The following is a 21,310-nucleotide window of genomic DNA, read 5'->3' as shown; positions in this document are numbered from 1 at the left end:
TTTCCCTTCCCTCAAGAACATCTGGCCCATTGTCCTTGGAAATAATGGGACAATTCAGGACAGTGCTCTGAAGAGGAGCCCATGTCCCACACAAATATGCTTAAACTAGAAATGTTAATGTTAGAGACGGAGAATTTCCACATTTGCTATTGAAAACAGCAATAAAACACAAATATTCTTTATGCTGTTCCATCTGTTTTAACAAGCAAACTTCCCAAGAGACAAAACCACGATTTAATGGGCAGCACTATGGATGCAGACTATTCTTCTCTTCTTTATTCTTATTTTACAGCTGTCCTAAAGGAACGACCCCACCTTTTGGACAGAACTCATCCTTGGGCCAGAAGTTCAGGCTGTAGCTGTGGAAAGTCCTGTGGGTGTTACGGTGCGAATCTCAAACCCAGAGCCAGGTGCGCTGGCTCTTGGGTGAGTTACCTGCCTGAGACCCTCAGCTGCTGGATGCTGAGTAACATGCTTGTCTATAACACAGGACACCACTGCGTGGCCGCCGAGGCAATGCAGTGTGCCCCGCACCCACAGCTCTGTGAGGCTGGCATGGATGTGGACTGACAGCTCCTTTCACGATTTTCGGCAAGTTACTAACCAAGGGGCAGGCCCAGGCATTTGGAAACACCTTCACGTTATTTCTGGAGACGTTCAGACAATTGAGTGACTTGAAAGAATGAAGGAAAAGCGCAGGGAGTTCTGTCAATTTATTGTCAGAAATATCGAGTTCCTGTAGCTTCCGCAAACCAATCCAGTTCGTGGCTAGGGGAAAATAAAAGAGGATGAATTGTAAAAACAGCCCAATCAAGAAGAAAATGACAAAATAAGTCAGGTTACTGATGCTAAAACATACCATTTTCTTCTTCAAACAATTTTTCCAAATAATTTTTTGAAGCTGTCAGTTTTTGAAGTTTTGAGAGATGCAGGAATCCCGGTGGGAGGTGGGACAACTTGTTGCTGGAAATATCAATTTCGAGTAGCCTGTAGTTGGGGGAGAAGGAAGTCAAGGCATCAGAAGAAAGAGGTAAAGCATCACGGGTACATATTTCTCTGTAAACATGTTTCTTTTTCTCCTTGCACAAGGATAAAGAATGTGCATTGAAATACAGCAATATGATTTTTATTCATTGCATTACTGTCACTATGTTATGTGTAGACAAAGAAAACCAAATCTCTCTTTGGTGGTTCCTGGTCTCATTGACCAATAGGGATGTAACCTTTCTCACATATGTGATAACAGAACAAGCTGGTGCCCTGGAAGCTCCTGGAAGTCCAGAGAGCAGTGCTTTTAACCTTTTGGACCCTCAAGTCTGTCCTGGTTAAAGACCCCCACTCCGTGGCACTTGTTTAATTTTTTGTGCAGCCTTCTTTCCCATGAGTTACTGCTGACCCTAAGCTCTTTCCAACATTCTTTTTTACTTAACTTAGAGCCTTAGCTTTTGAAATCAGCTCAAATCCCATATAGAATGAGGCTTTGCAGGTATGATCATCAATACATCAGTGAAGGTAAGGTCCTTCCTCTCCCCATGCAGCCTCAGCAGGAGGCTTGGGCCTCTTCCTAAGGCCTCCCAGAAAAGGAGACAGGAGCTGCCTACACCATCAGGCTGCTGCCAGAGTCCTGTGAAGTTAACTGTTTCTCTGAGGCCCTGCCCACTTTCCTTGGGAGGTGGACCAAAAGCTGGGTTGTCTGGGCCCCATTGTTTCCACCAGCCCCTTTCCTCTGACTCCTGTGTGCAGGAACAAGACTGGGCACCTCAGGCAAGCAGGCCTGCGTGGCTGTCAGCGAGTAGTGGAAACGTGGGCCAGACGAGCCACCCTACTAGACAGATCTTTCTGCATTCATGTGGAAAGGAGGTGGGGACCTTGTGCCCAAGAGCTTGCATAAGGGCAGGCAGAATTTCCTTCTCTTATTTTAGCTGAAAATCTGTTTTCAAAAGCAACAACTACAATCAGGGAGCATGACTGCAGGAAGAGGACAGTGCAGGAGGAGGGTGGTGGTGGCAGCCGGGGCTCAGATGGCCAGGGCTCACCCCAGGGGCTGCAGGGCAGGAGCCCACCTGGAACAGATGATTTCGTCTGATGACTTCACGCTGGGCAGCTCCCCCAGGTGGTTGTCTGAGAGGTTCAGCTTCCGGAGGTTGATGAGTCCCCAGGGGATGATGGAGGGGAGGGATGACAGGCAGTTGGCAGACAGATCCAGCTCCGTGATCTGGCAGGAGATGTCAATGAGCCAGTCCAGATCCACCCAGGGCAGCTTGAGGTGGGACCATTTCACACGAAGAGCCTGGATATTGGAGAAAGGGGAAAAGCACACACCAGCGATGAGCCCAGGGCTCGTGCAGACTTGAAATAAAGCAATGATTTATTCAAGTGTGAATCTGTCTGTTCATCTCAGCAGAGTCCCGAGAGGTTGGGACCATGTTGGCCCTGAGGAGGTACCTATGCCCTCCTGCACCTGCAACCCGAAGGTAATCTCTGCCCAGCTACAGCTACTCACTCTCCAGCCTCTAGAGGGAGCATGTGGGCTTAGCATCACCTCTTAGAGGGCTATCACCCTCAGGGGGGAAACACAACAGGAATGGCCCCTGCTCTGTACAGAGGAGCCCACCCAAGCTTGGAGCAGCCTCCCCAGACTGCAGAAGAAGGCTTAGACCCAAACCTGGTCTTCTCACTTCCCTTCACGGCACTCTTCCCTGTGATTAGAGCAGTTGCCGCCTGCAGCTGCTTACACCACGCTGGGTGCTTTGTGGATGAGCTGCTTCCAGAGTGAGAGACTGAATATACAGACAATGGCCAGACCATATATAAAAAAGAGAACTTTGACCCACAACCTGCAGCAACCTACCAGGAAACTAACCCCCTTATCTATAATAAAGAGTCCAGGAAGCCAAACTTGCCAGAAGTCATACTGCAATGTCTAGTAACAATCCAGGAAGCTAAACAATAACTTCTGTAACAATTGGCCCCAAATGTCCAGGACTTGATTGATAAGTGACAGCTTCCCTAATTTTGTCCCTGCTTCCAACTTAGACTAACCAGGGAAAGGCAAATATGCCCCCTAACCCATCACGTAGGACGCCCCCTTTCTAGTTAGCTGCCTCCAGCTTCCCCGTCAATAGCCTCTAGTCAGGGCACACCTGAAGCCTTTCCTTTATCCACCATAAAGCTTCCCCACTCCTCTGACAAAATGCAAGTGACAGTGGCTGACTCACTTGCCACCAAAAGCTCTGAATAAATCTCCTTTGCTTTTCTCATTTGATTGGGTCAGAAAGGCCAGCAGTTTGCTGGCATATGGTGGTAAAAGAGATCTGGTTAAATGTGTATGAGCAGGGCTTTTCTCTTTCTTCTTGATCATCAAAGAATTTGGGGCTCAATGAGGTTTCTGGGAAAGGAAATCGGCTTTTTGGCTTGTTTCTCTAAAGCAGCTGGAAATCCATATCAGAAAATTAGAGAAACAAAAATTAGTTCTTCACTAATGGGAAAATGTAACAACTGGGAAAGACACCAGAAACATGGGGTAAGTTTGCTTTCAAAATTGGCAGCAGCAGACAGACTTCCTTATCTGGCCACAAGGTGGCGATATGTGCCTTATCTTTGTCGCCCCCTTAGCTAACTTGCCAGGATTGGAAAGGCTCGGTCTACTACACCCTCTCAAAGCTCTGGTCTTTGAACCAAGTAGATGAGAGGCTCTGTCTCTGTCTGCCTGTCTCTCTCTCCATTCACCTGGATGAAGAGAGACAGTCGATGGTATACTGGATTTTGGGTCAAGAGAATGGAGCTTTAGTCTCAGTTTTTTGTTTTGTTTTGTTTTTTGGGGTTTTTTTAGACTTGACGTGTAGGCCTGTTTTTGTTGTCATTATTGTTTTCCCCCATAATTTTCTATTTTGAAAAATTTCAGAACTGCAGAGAAGTTGAACTAGGACACATGATTACCCATTCATACACCCTGCACTGTAGACTCACCAATTGTTAATATGTTGCCACATCTGCCTTTTCTTCTTTTTCTCTACACACATATACAAGCACACACACTTTTCATTTATCTGCTGAGTCATTTGAAAGTAAATTATAGCTATCATGGCACTTTACACCAACATATATCTCTGAAGAACAAGAATATTTTCCTATGTGACAACCATATATTTATCATTTTCAAGAAATGAAATCAATACATTATCAAATCCACAATCCATGTTCAAATATTCCCAAATACCCCAGAAATGTCTTTTATAACTATTTTGTATCTTGATCCAGGATCCCATCAAGAATCACACATTGCATTTAGTTGACATGTCTCTATTTTCTTTAATCTAGAAGAATCCTCATGCCTTTTAATGTCTTTTCCAAATTTGGCATTGTTAAGTTTTCAGGTCATTCTAGTTGTCTTCTAGAATATTCCATAATCTGAATTTACTGAGTTGTTTCCTAATGTTTAGATTCAAGTTAAGCATTTTTGGCAAAAATCTCAGACAATGTTGAGTCCTACCAATTGAACTCCACCAGAGGGCACCTGATGTCAGGTTATTTCACTAATGGTCTGATCCCTTGGTTAAGGTGGTATCTGTCAGATCCCTCCTTTGTAAAGTTCCATTTTACTCTTTGTGATTAATCAGCAATCTGCAGGGTGATATAGACTATCTGTGAATATTTTATGTTCCTACATCAGTTTACCCAGTGATTTCAGCATCCATTGTTGATCAGGGCCTGACTCACTTAGTACATTTGTGGTTACAAGGTGGTAATTTTTCTAAAACTACCATTCTGTCTACATTTGTTACCTGTCATTCTTCTGTACAGAAGTATGTCCCTCCCCACCCGTTTAAATATTACTATGGACTCACAGATCCTTTTTAAATTCAAAGTATTATAATTGATTATTATCATTATTTCTTTCAATGGTCAGGTAGTCCCCAATTTGACCACTGGGAGTCCCATCAAGGGGACTTCTGTGTTCCTCTGACATATCCCTATCAGTTTTGGGTACTCACTTACTTCCTGATAAAATAAGATGTTCAAGTTTCCTCTGGTCCTTTCCAAGTACCAGCCCTGATTCCCTTTAACAGAAAATGGTATTTAGAAACCAAGATCTAGGTGTTGGGTATGCTCATTGCTATTGGGTTGTCACTGCTTCTTGGCCCATTGATCCAACACAACCCTATATTTAACATGAGTGCATTCTGATGCCTCCAACTTGAATCCAGTCACATCGGCTTCTTCCTAATCTTTACTTAAAAATTCATAGTTGTGTCACCCTTCACCTTATTATTGTTGGTTTTAATCTGTTAAATGAGCAGCTTGGACCAGATGATATCTAGGTCACTTCTGGACCCAGGATTCTTTCTGGCTTATACTCTTGAGAAGGACAATGGCTTCCCACAGAGAGCCTTGGAATAATCATGACAGCCAATCTAGGAGCCATGCCAGTCTTTGCAATGCCAAGTCAAAGAAGGCCCTCTAAGGATCTGGCTGCCTCCCCTTCCTGGGTTCTCAAAGACACATCCAGGCCCCAGGTCCAGGGCCAGACAGCTGGACATAAATCCAAGGTGTCGAGATTGCAGTCTGACTTTCTCTACTTACCCTGTGTGGCCATTCTGGTCATTCAATATCAAATAGTTTGGACCTGAACTGAAATGGCAGTCAAATGCAAGATGAAAAGGAGGCTGGTTTTGGTTTTAAATAACAAACCTTAGGTGTCTATAAATAAAACTCTCTAAGGGCCATCAAAAATAAATAAAACAACAGGAAAGATTCAGGTTGTTATTGTGACATAAACCAGTTGCAGCACATCTTTGGAGGATCAGCTGAGATGTTCTGTCCTGACAATGGCAATCTTCCTCCTGCATTTCCTTCTTGCCCTCTGACCCTGGAGCTGCAGCCTAGAACTGCATAAGGAGCAGAGGCTCAGCCTCAGGAGACTGGAGCCCTGTGTTTGCTTAACTAACCCCATGTGGGGCCTTGGGCCAGTCGAGGTGGAGGTGGGTACTTTCACAGGCGCTATCAGGCTCAACTCCCCTTATACGAACCTGCCTGCGGATTCCGTGCTGCACTAAGTCAGCCCAAGGGTCATCTCTGTCTCCGCTGCCCCAGCAGGCAGTGTGGCCACCCAGAACCCGGACTGCATGCATCTCCAGTGCTGCACTTTGTCTGACTGCGTGTGAAGCTCAGCACCGTGCCTAGCATGCAGCAGGCACTCAATAAATGTTTGTGTGCTGAAAAGAATCAAGCCACTGGGACCAGCAATCCATCTATTAACACCTCTAACCAGAACGATCACCCTAAAATACCAAGGTCTACTCAAACCCCTCAGCCTTCCTGCGCCCCAGCCCGCCTGCAGCAGAACACCTGAACTCCCTCCCCAGACAGCCCCACACCTCCACAATCTGCCCCAATCACTTCCCAAATTTCTGTCTCACTGTCTCCTCCACAACCTCTGCCCACCCTCTGTGCTCCTGTTGGCAGATGGCTGGTGGGGTTAATAATTTGTTCTAGGTAGAAGAAACTGGGGAATGGGCCTACTCCTAGAGCAGAGGGTTCAAGACCAAGGGGAAATTGCCAACTGAAGTACAGAAACTGCCTGTTCATAAATGAACCATAGGGCTCAGAAAGTGGACTGGAATTCATAGGAAGGCTGTGTGGGCCTGACAGTGAACTTACTGTCAGTACCTGACTGGCCAATGTGCCAAAGGGCTGCCAGGGTGCTCTGGGGCTGCAGGAGACACAAGGTTGGTGGGACTGGAGCTAAGAGAGTTTTGCAAGTTTTCACCAGAGAGCTGGTCTCCTTTTGATTGTGGGTGTCATGAAGTCACTCAAGGATCCCAGATTCTGCAGGTGGGCTGGCCTCCGCCTTTGCACCCTGTCCTGCCACCACGACAAAGGGGAAAGGGTGCTCCCTGCTCTGCTTTCTCTCCCCTGGAGTTCACAGCCCTCTGCCCTCCTATCTAAATCCTACTAATCCTGAAAGCCCTGGGGCAAGGACCACCTTCTTCACCCCCAGTAAGTGTCTGTGTTACAGCCCCCAATTAGGTAACAAGGATGCCATCTTGCTTCACAGTCAGCAGCGTTTACTTGAGCACTGCCAAGTGCAGGCCAGCCTGTCAGGCACTGGGGTTGAAGATATGGATGCTGCAGATGGAACCGGCTCAGGGAGTTTATGTCTCGAAGGGAAGAGCTGTGTGTGTATTGAACGTGCATCTAGTCACCTTTCAAGGACTAAGAGTATGTGATGTTGACCAGAAAGCCAGGAAAGAACACCTGCAGGGAAGCCTCCTGTGCTTCTTTGGGAGGTACTATTTATCAGAAGTAAATCATCAATAACAAGAGAGTGGCTGTGTGTGGCACTGAATTCTCTAGACATGAGGAAGAGGAGGAAGCAGATGTTGCCAGTTCCTAAAACTGAGCTCTTTCTAGGCGTTACACCCACCAGAGTTTCTGCAGGGTTGAAATTTGTGAAACTCAAGCCCAGGGAGAGGTAGTAAAAAGCAAGAAGTCAGAAAACATGATGACACACTCAGAATTCAGACATGCTTGTGAAAAGACTTCTGGGCTGGATGGTGGTTGGAAAAACATGTAGGATTTGTACCTGGTCTTGGGTTAGTCTGAAAACTTTCACTTATACAAGTTACTTTCCTTTTGGTGCACGAACATTATAGGGTGCGCAAGTTTTTCCAAAGTGGCAGAGGGGAAGAAGGAAGGAGAAAGGATGCACAGTACACCTGACATGGAAATGTAGCTGGGCAAGCCCTCATTACTTATTTATGTTTAGTCCGGGCAGGATCACAATAAACCAGGTTCTGAGGGGGAGAAGCCAGCAATTGTATAATTAAATCCATGCATGCTGAACTGCAAAATCAAAGACAGCTGGCTGTGGAGATCCCCAAAATTCAACAATGCCATGGTTAAGGCACATCTCTCCGGAGGAAACAGAGAATATGCTCATGTTGGTCCTTAAGCATGAGCCCTTTCAATTTTGGGCCAAACAGAAGTAAGTACTGCTCTCCCAGAAGACACTGTACGATGACTTAAGAAACTTGCTTTCCAAGGCAGTGGTGGTGACCAGGACCAGTTCAAGAAGGACTAGGGCACTTGGCTCATTACAGAAAGTGATGTTTGGGTTTACCTCTGCATAAGAAGGTCTCCTTGTCCTGCGATGGAAGCTGTGGTCCAGGAGGGCAATTACCTGCCTTTACATAATGCTGCCTGAAGCTTCCATACAAAAATATCACAGTGAATGAGCCAGTGGACTACAATGACATCTCTCATGCTTTTATGTCAGTGCAACCCTTATGGTTGAGGAATATAATTGTTCATGAAGGGCTGAAATTGACAATGTTTTTAGGCTGGCTTTAACCTTGAGAACTGTGGGGCTGGCAACTGGCCCCTGAGCAGACACAGAGAAGGGTTCTCTGCCCCAATGCTGGTGGGGGGGATGCCTCTGCAATTTTGAGAACTCACAAGAGCAAGTTCCAACACTGCCTCCTTACTAGGTCTCTACTGAGCCCACAAAGCAGAATCTGCATCTCTTCTCCCTGTGTTCCCATCTCACTGTCCCTTGAGGGGACAGACGAGAGCTCAATGACAGTACGGCATGACACAAAAAAGGCAGTCAGTAGAATTAGTCTTTCCAGTCAAGACACACGTGTTAAAATGGCGGAGAAATACATAGAATGTTCTAAAATGTATTCATGAACCCTTGGCCTACATAAAACCCAAAACTTTCTTTTTGTGGGTAAGCAGATTCCTGGGTGGTGGTTCCTTGTTGAACCAGCCAGGAAGACAAGAGCCACCTTCTGACATGTGAAGGAACAGTCAGGGCACCAGACAGCCGGAGGAGTGCAAAACCAACAGGTCTAATCTGAAAGGAACAGACTCACTAAAAGGTCTGAAGAACAAGCCAAAAGAAACTCTAAAAATGAAGGTGCTCAGAGCAGCAGAGCCAGTCGCAGAATCTGAAGACATATCCCAGGCCACCTGAGTGATGTCAGTGACTGTGCAGAAGGGGATCTGTGCATGAATGCCAACAAGTTGGGGTAAATTTCAAGCCTACAAGTGTCTTTCGGGAGCCCAGACTGTCAGAGGAGGCTCTAAGTGAGGTGGAGTCAGCTGGACAGGGGATCAGCACGCTGGAGACAGCAACTCTGGCCCAGTCTCCCTGTGCAGGTGAGGGCCATGGCAAACGAGGACTATTCCCCACATCCTCGGCCCTGGAGAACCCCCCATGCAAGGCTTCCAAACGCCTACTGCTCAAGGACCTGCACCCTGGCAGGGACAGGCTCTCAGGAGGGAGGGGGCATTGAAAGTGAAAGGATGAGAAGGAGCCTGGACCTTGACTGGCTATCTACCTGTGCACGTGAGGTGGCCACGGCGGGCGAACCAGGCCAAGGGCAATGGAGCGACAGCCACAAGGATGGTGTCATGGGCTGAACTGTGTCCCTGAAAAAGATATGTTGAATCCCTAGTACCTGAGAAAAAGCTTATTTGAGCTTATTTGGAAATAGGGTCTTTATAGAGGTAATCAAGTTAAAATGAGGTCATTAGGGTGGGCCCTCATCCAGTATGACTGGTGTCCTTATGGAAAGGGGAGATTAGACACAGAGGCAGACGTGTGCAGAGGGAAGATGATGAGAAGACACGGGGAGGATGGCATGTGGCTGGAGTGATGGGTCTACAAGCCAAGGAACACTGAGGACTGCCAGCAACCACCAGACACTAGGAGGCGGCAGGGAGGGGTCCTCCGCTGGAGCTGTGACAGGGAGCACGGCCCTGCCAACACCCTGATGTCAGACTCCAGCCTCCAGAACTCGAGACAATACATTCCGGTTATTTTAAGCCAACCAGTGTTTGGTACTTTGTTACGGTGGCACTGATACAGATGGTAACAAGTCAAATGACAATTGGAGAAGTCAAGACCTGAGAATTCGGAACTTTCCATCAACAGAAGCCCACAGATTAAGAAAGGAAATGAAAGAAGCAGAGAGTCTTGAAAGCTAGAAGGATGTCTCTTAAGATAAGCAGATTAGAAACATAATAAAAAGGTGGGAAAAGGACAGTAAAACCAGTCATTAACTTAGGGAAAAGCCTGGGAGGACTCTATGGTGTAAAAGGAGAATTTCGAAAATCACCTGAGAATACTAAAGGGAGTAAGAGAAGGGAGAGGAAAAGAGAAAAGGGGAGGACAGCCTTCCTTCTAAACTCAGAAGGAAGATAAATTAAATGACTCACTTAAATGACTTAAATTAAATTAAACGACTTAGTGAGAGGAAAAAAATGAAATCAGTTCTGACAAAAGCCTGCCTGCTAAAAATATTATAAATGTCAGAATTAGTAGTTGTTAGCTACCAATATAATTTCAAACAAACAAACAAAAAGGGAAACATAACCAAGGAAGCCAGATCAATGAGAAATGTAAGTACAAAAATAACTTACAAGCAAACCTACAATGGCATTTTAAATAGTCAACACGGAACAGTCTGTTGCCTCCAAGGGCACACTCAAACCTGAACCCTGTAGGGGAACCTTCTGGAAGTTGAGCTGTGATCACATGATAATACCTTCCTGGTGACTCTTTGCAATGCATGCACAGAACTTTTTCAAATGACCCTCACAGTAACCCTGTAAGCACAATTTGCACATAAAGAGCCTCAGTGAGTTGACCTGTTTGAAGGTAACAGAACCAGGATCACGATTCAGGTGCCTAATGTTCTGTCTGGTCCCTTCCTACCAGGCACCATGTTCATTCACATGGCCATGGAATAGCTGACACGATTTCAAAGGCATTAGGAGAGATAACCAAGGTGACTCAATAATGATAAAGACACTTAACCACAACCCCCAAAATACAACTATGCTAAATCTTTGTGTTCCAACCCAGGACAAATTTGTAAAAAACAAACCCATGAAAATTCAAGAAAAACATTAGCAGGATATGATAGGTCAAATATGCAAAAAATGAATGGAGGACACTACAATAAGAATGGGAGATGACCAAATACTAGGGGACAGGAGAACGAATTCTGTTTTCAAATCAGTACGAACTTGCACATAAATTGATTACATTCTGTGTAAGAAGCAAAATTAAAAGGAAAAAAAGGGGGGGAAAGGGCAAGCCTCCTACATATCTTATGCCTGGACAAAGGCAAAGTAAAGGTAGAGACCAATGATGAAAGCAGAATTAAAAGGTGTCCAATTATTTGGCCATTAAAAATGCCCTTTCAAATAATGCTTGGGTAGGAGAGAAAACCAATTCACAACAGTAGAATATATTTTTAGAACAACAAAAACATCACAAGTAATGGGGAAAAAAAACGAACAACTCTGATCACAGTTCGAAAAGGAAAAAGTGAAGCATGATAAACTAGCTCTGCCCTGCTTAGAATGGAAAGCTAAAAGAAAGCAGGGAAATGAAAACAAAATTAGACTAAAAATAGAAAAACCAAAATGAAGTAAAAACAAGGAAGTTGGTAAATAAAACCAATTCTAGAGTTGTTGGAAAATAATAAAATTGATAATCAATTAACTAAAAGTAAAAGTACTTTAATAATCTAAGAATGAAAATGACAATCTAACAACTGCTGAAAAACAATGTTTAAGTTGTGGGAGATGTCCTCAGCCAGAGCTAACAAACCAAATAATGATGTTGAAATGCAAAATTTAATTCCAAAATAAAAAATTCTCAAAGTGACACAATAAGAGAAAAAACAAAATAATGTATATGAGACAAACAAATAAGGAAACTAAAGAATCACTCTCCAAAGGCCCCTAATTCAATGTAATTCTTTTTCAATCCAATCTTCAAAGAACAAATAGCCTCTGTGTTACATACATGGTTCCTTAACAGAAGACTCACTTTATTTTATGAGTAAAACCAATTACTTTGCAAGAGCCATTAAAATTCTAGCCAACTGCATGTACACACATGGACACAAAAACTGTAACAAAATCTTCCCTAATGGAAATCAACAAGTGAACTCAAAGGTTTCAGTTCTGCAACCAAGGAGGATCTATACCAAGAAAATAGCACTGTTGGTGGTAACTTATGGAAAACCATCAGCACATTTTGTTAAAGAAAAGTGGCCCTCTTTTAATCATCTGAACGCCAAAACATAGTTAATAAAATTTATCACTTTTTCTTCGCTAAAATTCTTAAAAATAGATAAAAAATGTTTGTTTTAAATCAACATTGTGCTTTTTTCCCTGTAGTATTTCAGTCATTCCTTTGAAAAATAGGAAACTTACCAAAAAAATCTCCCTTCCAACTCAAGAATTTTGCCAATAGCAATATGCAAGAGAGAGAAAAAAACAAGAAATAAAAATACTATCTCTGCAGTTACTAAGCTATTCAACTTACTGTTGAGAGAACCCTGTTTCCTCAACTTTTAAAAATTTATTTATTTATTTATTTATTTATTTTTTTCAACTTTTAAATAAAGACAAAAATTTCTACCTCACAGACTTGTATAGAAGATTAAAGTAGAATATTTGGCAAAGTACTTTGTTAGTCATGAAGTCCTATGTAAATGGAAGTTTACTACATATATAAAATTTTATCCATCCATCTATTCACCTATTCATCCATGCATCCATCCATGCATCCATCCATCCGTCCACCCACCCACCCATTTTCCATCCATCCATCCATCTATCCATCCAAGCATCCAACTCCTCATCCTGTTCCAGGCCCTACACTGAGGGGCAAACATAGGGTGAGCAAAGCTGGACAAATCCCTGCTTTCACGAAGCTTCCAGTCAAATGGGGGAATTGACATTAAACAAGAAAGTCACCAGAACAGACAACCCCAAACTTTGTTAAGTGCTCTGAATAAAATGGCAGGAAGCTCTAAGAGATGGAAGGGGGGATGTGACCCGGCCTGTGGGCTGGGGCAGGCTTTCCTGAGGACGTGGTGTACGGCTGAGGTGTGGAGGTAGTGCTGGTGTCCAGGAGCAGCGCTGTGCTGAGCATGAGGAGACAGGCACGCTTGTCCCTGTTGTGTGGTGTCCACCCTGCAGGTAATCATGGCCAGTAGAGTTCCCCCTGCTGCTGGACATTTGGGTTTTGTTCTCCTAGTTTCTCTTATAGATAGCAGTGCTTTGAGCAGTACAGTTGTGGCAATTACGTTTTTTTTCTTTTGAGTTACATCCTAGAGGTATCTTTCAGAAAGGAAATACCAAATTCAGAGCTGTTTCTCTGGGAGAAAAGAGTTTTATAGCTTTTGTCACATGACGCCAATTACTTTCCACACATACGGAACCAATTTATAGTGCCAGCAGCAAGGCTTTGGTGTCCCTTTCTCTTTGACACTGCCAAGTGCCTTACTCAGCATTTATATTTATTTTTGCGAGTTTAATAGGTATGTGATGGTACTTTCAAGTCATTTTAATTTGAATTTTTGTAATTGCCAATAAGATTGTATATGTTTCCATGCCATGATTTACTATCTGTGTTTTCTCATGTGTAAATTAACTGTTCGTATCTCTTAACTTCTTACCCAAGGGCATTTGTGAGCAATGTGACAGCAAGGGCCGTGGCTCTGGCTTGGGCACTGCTGAGTCCCAAGCAACTAGTAGGTGATATATAAACACTGACTGAATTAAACTCAATTATCAACTGACATATAATTGCGTCAATGGTGTTTTCTGGATTTCAGTTTCTGTCAATTCTTTATTCTCAAGTATCTGCTAATGTTTTCCTTTTTAAAATTTCTTTAAAAATTATATTTTACTATATTAGTATACTATAGTAAAATTATATTTTACTATAAATAACTTTAATATATATATATCGTTTATCTTATTTGTGACTATACGTCTTTATACATCTTTATATATCTTTAAAATTTTGAAATGGAATCATTTTCTTCTATAACTGGAATAAATTTGCTTTTTGAAAGTATATTCTGATGAATTTCCAGTGCTTAACTCTTACCTGTCTGGAATTTATTTACATCATTATGAATGTACTTGTCTATGCTGATAACCAATAGTTCCAATGACATTTGATAATGTCTTCTTATTCTTTCCTTATTGTGTTTTCTAGTTTGTCACATAAGTTCAAATAATAGTTTTAGTATTTCTGCATCTCTATGAATCATTTTCTCATTGTAAACTAAATGTAAGTGTTTTGCATAACTGCTGCTTTGTATTACGTTTGATGATCTAGTGGGACAGGCCACCAGGAACACGTACCTGAACGGTTACACAGTGCACCTGCTCAGCTGTTCTACCCTGTGACCCTCGCTATCTGTTCTCAAGTTCTAGGAAGCACTCACCATGTGGACAACGTCACAGTGGCGAGTCTATTCCATAGAGAAAGCGTATGAATGGGGCATGAGAGTGGGAAAAGATTTGGTATTTGGAAACTTGAGAAAACAGTAGGATAATTGGCTAAATTTCAGGGCACAGGAAAAGTGGAGCTGATGGAAGAGGCCCATAATAATTCTGAGTTTGATCTCATAACTCTCAGAAGGCAGGTGAAGGCTCTTCCTTTCACACAAGCCAGTGGTGAAAAGGCCGAACCACAGGCAGTCAGGCTGCTCCCAGTGCTGCCTCTCACCTGCTGGGGCCCTGCTGCCCCAGAGACTTACATCTGCTCTGTGAGACAGTACCACCTGCTGTGAGGAGGACGAGAGGAGCTGAGAAGGTGCAAGGTGTAGATGTAGAAATGCTCTGGAAAGTGTAAAATTCTTGAATAAGACTCTTGTACCAAACACTAGGCCTAAACTTGGGCAAGGATGTTCCCCAGAAGCCTTAGTGCTCACAATGTCAGTAGCCCTTGGTCAGCTGCTCATGAAGGCCCCAGCAAAGGCTGAGCAACCACACTTGCTGCAGCCTGCCCTTTCTGAGTATCCTATATATGCAAATCCTCAGACCCACCAGATCACTCTGATGGAGAAGGGCTGCTTCAGCTCCCAAAATGTGCAGCCAGGATGTTTGTGCTTGGGCACAGATACAGGCATCTGAATGGCCAGTCACTAGGAATGTTTAAGGTACATCATAAGCCAGAGCTGATCCAAAAATGACAATAGTAGTAGTAGTAGTAGTAATAAGTGATCCTCTCTAGGTTTGCTGCCAGATTTGAAATCATTAGGGACTTGTAAAGAAAATTAATAATTCCCCAACTGTGTAGTTTCAGAATCAATTTCAGCTCTTGTGCACTTACTCCTATACTCAGAACAGCCCAGCGTGCCCTCCGGCCCAGCCCTCTAACTGCTGAATGGGACAAACACCGTGGTTAGTTCAGGCCCCGCTTAGGCCTCTCCTGGCATTTCTGTTTTCCTGCTCCTTCCCGGGTGTGCCAGCATGAAAGTGTTGTTTCTCATGGCAACAAAGCAAACATTGACAGGACAGTCACCAGGAACACAGGCCGACTCATTAAACATTCAGGCAAAGGTGTGGCGGTTTTCCAGAAGGGCACCCATGAGCCAGAGCCAGGAATGGCTTTGGCCAGGTCTGACTTGGCGTCGCTTTTGCTCTTTTAAAAGTGTCCAGACCATGTGGTGTGCGCTCTCAGACTTTCCTTTCCAAACACCATCAAAACCTAACTGAGCAGCCCGCCCGCTGCCAGTGGAAAATCAACGTGGGCTTCTCAGCCATTCCCCGTTTGCCAGCAGAGGCAGGTTCTGGCAGCCTGGGAACTAGGCTGTGCCTGACACAGAGGCGTGGTGAACCTCGACTGGCCGTGGCTTCCACAGAGGCAGCAATTACATTAAAAAATATCAACTAGCTAGTGGGGGAGGCAGAACACAAATACAGAAAAAAACAAGATGACTGCTTCAGCAAGGTCACTGCCACGAATGCCAGTAGGCAAGGGAGTTTTCAGGCTGTGTACACATGGCAGCAAAGCACCCTTTCAGTGCCTGCCCTTGTCTAATATTCTGAACAAAAAATGCCAGTTCAGGGGCTTCCCTGGTGGCGCAGTGGTTGAGAATCTGCCTGCTAATGCAGGGGACACGGGTTCGAGCCCTGGTCTGGGAGGATCCCACATGCCACGGAGCAGCTGGGCCCGTGAGCCACAACTACTGAGCCTGCGCGTCTGGAGCCTGTGCCCCGCAACGGGAGGGGCCGCGATAGTGAAAAGGCCCGCGCACCGCAAAGAAGAGCGGTCCCCGCACCGCGATGAAGAGTGGCCCCCACTTGCCGTAACTAGAGAAAGCCCTCGCACGAACCGAAGACCCAACACAGCCAAAAATAAAAATAAATAAATAAATAAAGTAGCTATAAAAAAAAAATTAAAAAAAAAAAATAGATAAGCAACAAGGATTTACTGTTAAAAAAAAAAAAAAAAAATGCCAGTTCAACTCCACTGCACACCTGGGAAGGTCGAAGCACTTACCTCTGGTTTCTGAGTCATCGTTCCTGACACTGGACCCCTCCGCGCTAACCCCCTCTCTTCTGCTGGCAGCACAGAAGGAAAGTGTTGTCACAGGTTAGAGATCATGGCAGCCAGACACACTGGCTGCACACACTGCATACACTGGCTGCACACACTGCAAGGCCCTTGAGTTTGAAATTCACTTGAATAAAAAAAAAAAATACCACCTGCTTTGGGGAAGCCCAAGGAGTCTTTATGACTCAGGCTGCACTGTAATTTCATTTTCTCTTCCGATTCTACCCAAAAGGGCAAAGGAGAAGAAAAGCAACATTGTCTTTTCTTTGTCTTCTCCTTTGCAGAATGCAATAATCACTTCCATGCTCTATCCCTATCTTGGCAAATTAGCAGGAGTTACCTGTAGAAAAGATCACAGATACAGATGTCAACCATTTCTGCTTTTAACCTTAAGCCAAGAAAATGCCAAGTCACTGGGTACACATTAGAATCATCTGGGGAGTTTTTAAAACTACTGATTTGGGTCCCATCCCAGAGATTCAGATTTAGTTAGTGTACGGTATGGCCTGTGCATCAGGATTTTTAAAAAGCCCCCAGGAATTCCAATTACAGAAAAGTGTGAGAACAACTGATCTACATGAAAGACCTGGGAGGTGCAGTTCAGGAATCATGAAATGAGAAAATCCCCAAGTTAAGAAGGCTCAGGTTCTGGTCTGAGTATCACTGTTTAATATTTTCTGTTCTTGGACAAGTAACAGAATATCTCTAAACCTCAATACTTTCATCTGGTAAACAGATTATATTTCTTGCAATTCTTACTAAAGTGTTGTATGGATCACATATGAAAAGAAAGTGCTGGGAAAAACACTGAACACTACACACATGTAAGGGTTAGATGATCACTATTTATTTCCTTTTGCAACATGAAGCTAATGTTTAATGTTTATTGAGCTCTTATTATGTGCCAGGTCCTGTGCTAAGTGCACACCTGGCCTCCAAGGTAGATACAATGATTAACTCTGTTTATAACTGAGACCAGCCAAGGCACAGAGAGCTAACAAGTTATGGAAAATAGAATATCAGTGTTCTCTAGAAACTAGGAAACCAGCAATGATAAGAAAAAAGTAAAAAGGAAATAGCAATACATATAATCAAAAAGAGGGGAGGAATAAACCAATATGACAGGTCCCACACAAATGTGAATTGGGTGCGTTCCTCTTTCAAAAGACACAGTCTCGGATGGGATTAAAAACTCAATACTGTTTACAAAAAATACACCTAAGACAAAATAAAAACTGAAAATAAAGGCTGGGGAAACTTAAACAAGGTTGATGCAAAGAAAAAAGAGCAGTGTGGCCATGTGAAGAGCAGACAAACCCAATTTTAAGGATAGAAGCATCGACAGGATTAAGGCAGATATTTGATATAATGAAATACGTTAAAATGGGTCATAAAGCCATAAACCAGGTGTATGAAGCAAAAACTTCTAGAATTATATGAAGAACTAGATAAAAATCAGTAGATGAGGAAACCAAGCCCCAGAGATGTAAGTAACCAGATGGAGGTCCTAGAGTAGTGAGGCCTGGACCCCGGATTAGAGCCAGGAAGTCTCCTGCCAGAGCCTCACCTTGACCACAACACCATCAACCAAACACTCAGAGAAGATGTCAAGAAGGTTTCAGTACAGATAAAAGCCAAAATGAATGAAGGAACAAACAAAATAAATCATAAAAAAATAAAGAAAATCTAGGTCCTTGGTAGGACCACTAGAATATATAAATCCCTGGCTGGTCTGATTAAATTCAAAAGAGAAAAAGTAAAACTGTTCAACATCATAAATCAACAGCATAAATGGGAGTATAACTACAAATATAGAAGAAAAGAATTACCAAAAAAGGTAAATGTAACACACTATGATGGCAAATTAAAAAATCTAAAGGAAATGGATGGTTTTCTACCAAAATATAACCTCCTGAACTGCACATAAGCAAAAGCAGACAACCTGAACTGATCAATGACTTCAAAAGAAGTCCCAAAACAAAGACCTACTTTATCTAATCAATCTTTAACAATAAATAATTCCTATGAAACTTCTCCAGATTGTAATAAAATGGGAAGATCCCTAAGTCATTCTGTAAAGCTAACATAGTCTTATACCAAAATCTCATAAAGATAATAAAAATAGAAAATTATAGATCAATTCACCTATAAATATAGATGCAAAAACTGTAAATAAAATATCAATAGGTCAAATCCAGCTGTAAAAACACCAATTAGCATTATTACAAGATTTCAATATTGGGTCAATATCTATCATCATCATTCATTACATAAACAAATTAAAGTAGAAAAGCTATGTGAATATATCCATAGCTGCTAAAAAGAGATCCAACAAAATTCAGCAACCTTTCCTAATAAAAATCCTAAGCAAAAAGGAACACATGGAAACTACCTAAATATAACAAGTCTATTTACCAAAAATCTACAGCAAATGACCATAAACTGCTGATGCCAAGACCTTTAAAAACAGGAACAAGAGAGATACATCTGCTCTTTTCAGATGATTCAACTTTTGACATTTCTGCTGATAGTAAGCCATGAAATAAAGTAAGTTAAATAAATATTAGAAAAGACTGTCTTGCTTTAAACCTGCTTTAAATTTGCAGATGACTTGATAATATACCTAAAAGTTTCAAGGAACTCCTCTAAAAACTGAATTAGTAAGACAAGTTGGTAAGGGGACTGGGTAAAACAAATAAATAAACAGAAGAGCTTTCCTTTGTACCAGCAACATTAGGCTGGAAATGGGTAAGAATTATATATATTCCATTCAAACAGTGGCAAAAACAATAATAAATAAACAAAATAGGTTCAGGAAATCTTTATGAGGAAAACTATAAAATCCCATCAAAGAACATAAACGCAGCACAAATTGCCATGGGAGTCACCATGGGAAATGCACAAAATGGAAAAACGAATGTCTGATAACAGTCAAGATATTTTTGAAAAAAGCAAATAAGGAGTAGAAAACTTGCATTAACAGGTTGTAAGGTTTAAATGAAATGCCTATAATCAAAACAGTATAGCATTTGAACAGAAACAGATTAATAGGCCAGTGGACCAGTGCAGAGAATCCCAAAATGTATACAGGTATATATTGGGGGAAATGGCATTAGTGACATTTCAATTCAGAGGGAAAATCAAAGTTTATTTTAAAAATTGTGCTGGAATAACTGATCATCCACCTAGAAGAGAGGAATGCTAGATTCCCTCCCTCAAACCACATATACAAATAAATACAAGAAAAATTAAAGCTTAAAATATAAAAAATAAATGAGTAAAAATAGTATAAAAGATTCTAGGAGAATATTTATATTAAATCGAGGGGGAAATGACTTTCTTATATAAACCAAATGCCATAAAGGAAAAAACAAACATATTTGATTATATATTCTTATATCTTTGTTATCTCAAAAGATAACAGAAGACAAATAATGGATTGCGAAAAATATTGGCAACATGTATGATAAACAAAGGCTTAAAATCTCTAACATACAAAAAGACTCTTCAAAACAAGAAGGAAAAGGTGAGTAATCCTTGAGAAAAATAATCAACAAACTGTAACAGGCAACTCACATAAAGGGAAATGCAAATAATTGATGATGATATGAAAAGATGTTCAATATTATTAAGAATAGAAATGTGGACATTAAAACATGGAGATTCCATTTTTACCCATCAGAGTGATGAAAATTAAAAGGCTCCTGGACATCTAGTGCTGGCCAAAGTATGGGGATAGATACCCCCATGTAAAGCTGGTGAAAGTGTGAAACCAGAAATAATCTAAATGTCCACCAACAGGAAAAGGGCTGAGTCAACCAAGCTACATTCACTCTAGACTTAAGGCACGTATTTAAAAGAATGAGATGTAGCCACATTGACTGATCTAGGGGGAATCAGTGATAGAGTGCTAAATTTAAAAAGTCAAGTTGAAGATAATGTAAACAATGCAATATTATTTTTGTTATTAAAATGGTAAACTAACTAGAACTAATTCCTGTATGTGTTTTTTTCCCAGTTTTATTGAGCAATAGTTGACATACGACATTGCATAAGCTAAGATGTATGATCTGTTGATTTGATACATTTATATACTGCAGAATGATTACTGCTTATAGCCTTAGCTAACACCTGTACTATGCCACCTAATTACTATTTCATTTTTGTGGTGAGAACATTTAAGCTTTATTCTCTTGGAAACTTTCACATATATAATACAGTGCTATTAGCTGTAATCACAGTGCTGCACATTAGATCTCCGGAACTTATAGCTGAAGTGACCAACACTTTGGCTATATGACCAACATCTCCCCATTTGCCCCACCCCCCAGGCGCTGGCAAACCATCTACTCTGTTTCTATGGTTTGCCTGTTTTAGATTCCACATGTAAGTGAAAACATACAGTATTTGTCTTTCTCTGTCTGACTTCTTTCACTCAGCATAATGTCCTCAAAGTCCATCCATGTTGTTGCAAATGGAAGGATGCACTTCTTTCTCATGGCTGAAAAATATTCCACTGTATATATACACCACCTCTTCTTTATCCATTCATCCACAGACAGTGACTACTCACTATTTTTCCCGGACAACTGCTGGGCAAGGCACTTGCTTCGACGAAATACTTCCTGAGGAGATATTTGCTGGGGTCAGGACTGTCCAGTAAGATGTAGGAACAGAAAAAGGCCCCATGCCGAAGCAGGAATATGGCAATGTCTTCATTCCCTAAAGGATAGAAAGTGGAGAGCTAAGGGCATTTGGATGCAGGGTGTGTCACAGTTGTCCAAAAGGGCAGACACTCACATGTGAAATAAAAATGAAAAGGGCACTGGTGCTGTTGAACTTCTCTATTACCTCCCTTGATGCCGGAAGGTTCCTGTTAGTGACAGAACTTTTGTGGGGCTTTGCCCTTTGAAGTGCCTCCTAAGA

General features: G+C 42.3%; 1 protein-coding gene across 5 annotated transcripts in view; it reads right to left on the bottom strand.

Moving 5' to 3' along the window:
* LRRK1 (leucine rich repeat kinase 1) overlaps positions 1–21,310 on the bottom strand; it is a 117,680-nt gene that overhangs the window by 47,948 nt on the left and 48,422 nt on the right. For all 5 annotated transcript variants that reach the window (XM_059912620.1, XM_059912621.1, XM_059912623.1 and 2 more), the window contains exons 6-9: positions 20,958–21,106; positions 2,064–2,290; positions 860–987; positions 605–768 (exon numbers count right to left, since the gene is read on the bottom strand). In XM_059912620.1, coding sequence (XP_059768603.1) covers positions 605–768; positions 860–987; positions 2,064–2,290; positions 20,958–21,106 — 668 coding nt within the window. The remainder of the gene's footprint in view (positions 1–604; positions 769–859; positions 988–2,063; positions 2,291–20,957; positions 21,107–21,310) is intronic.

The sequence above is a fragment of the Balaenoptera ricei genome, chromosome 2, assembly GCF_028023285.1.
Source record: "Balaenoptera ricei isolate mBalRic1 chromosome 2, mBalRic1.hap2, whole genome shotgun sequence".
In the NCBI taxonomy this organism is placed as follows: domain Eukaryota; kingdom Metazoa; phylum Chordata; class Mammalia; order Artiodactyla; family Balaenopteridae; genus Balaenoptera; species Balaenoptera ricei.
This window is presented reverse-complemented; position numbering and strand designations above follow the sequence as displayed.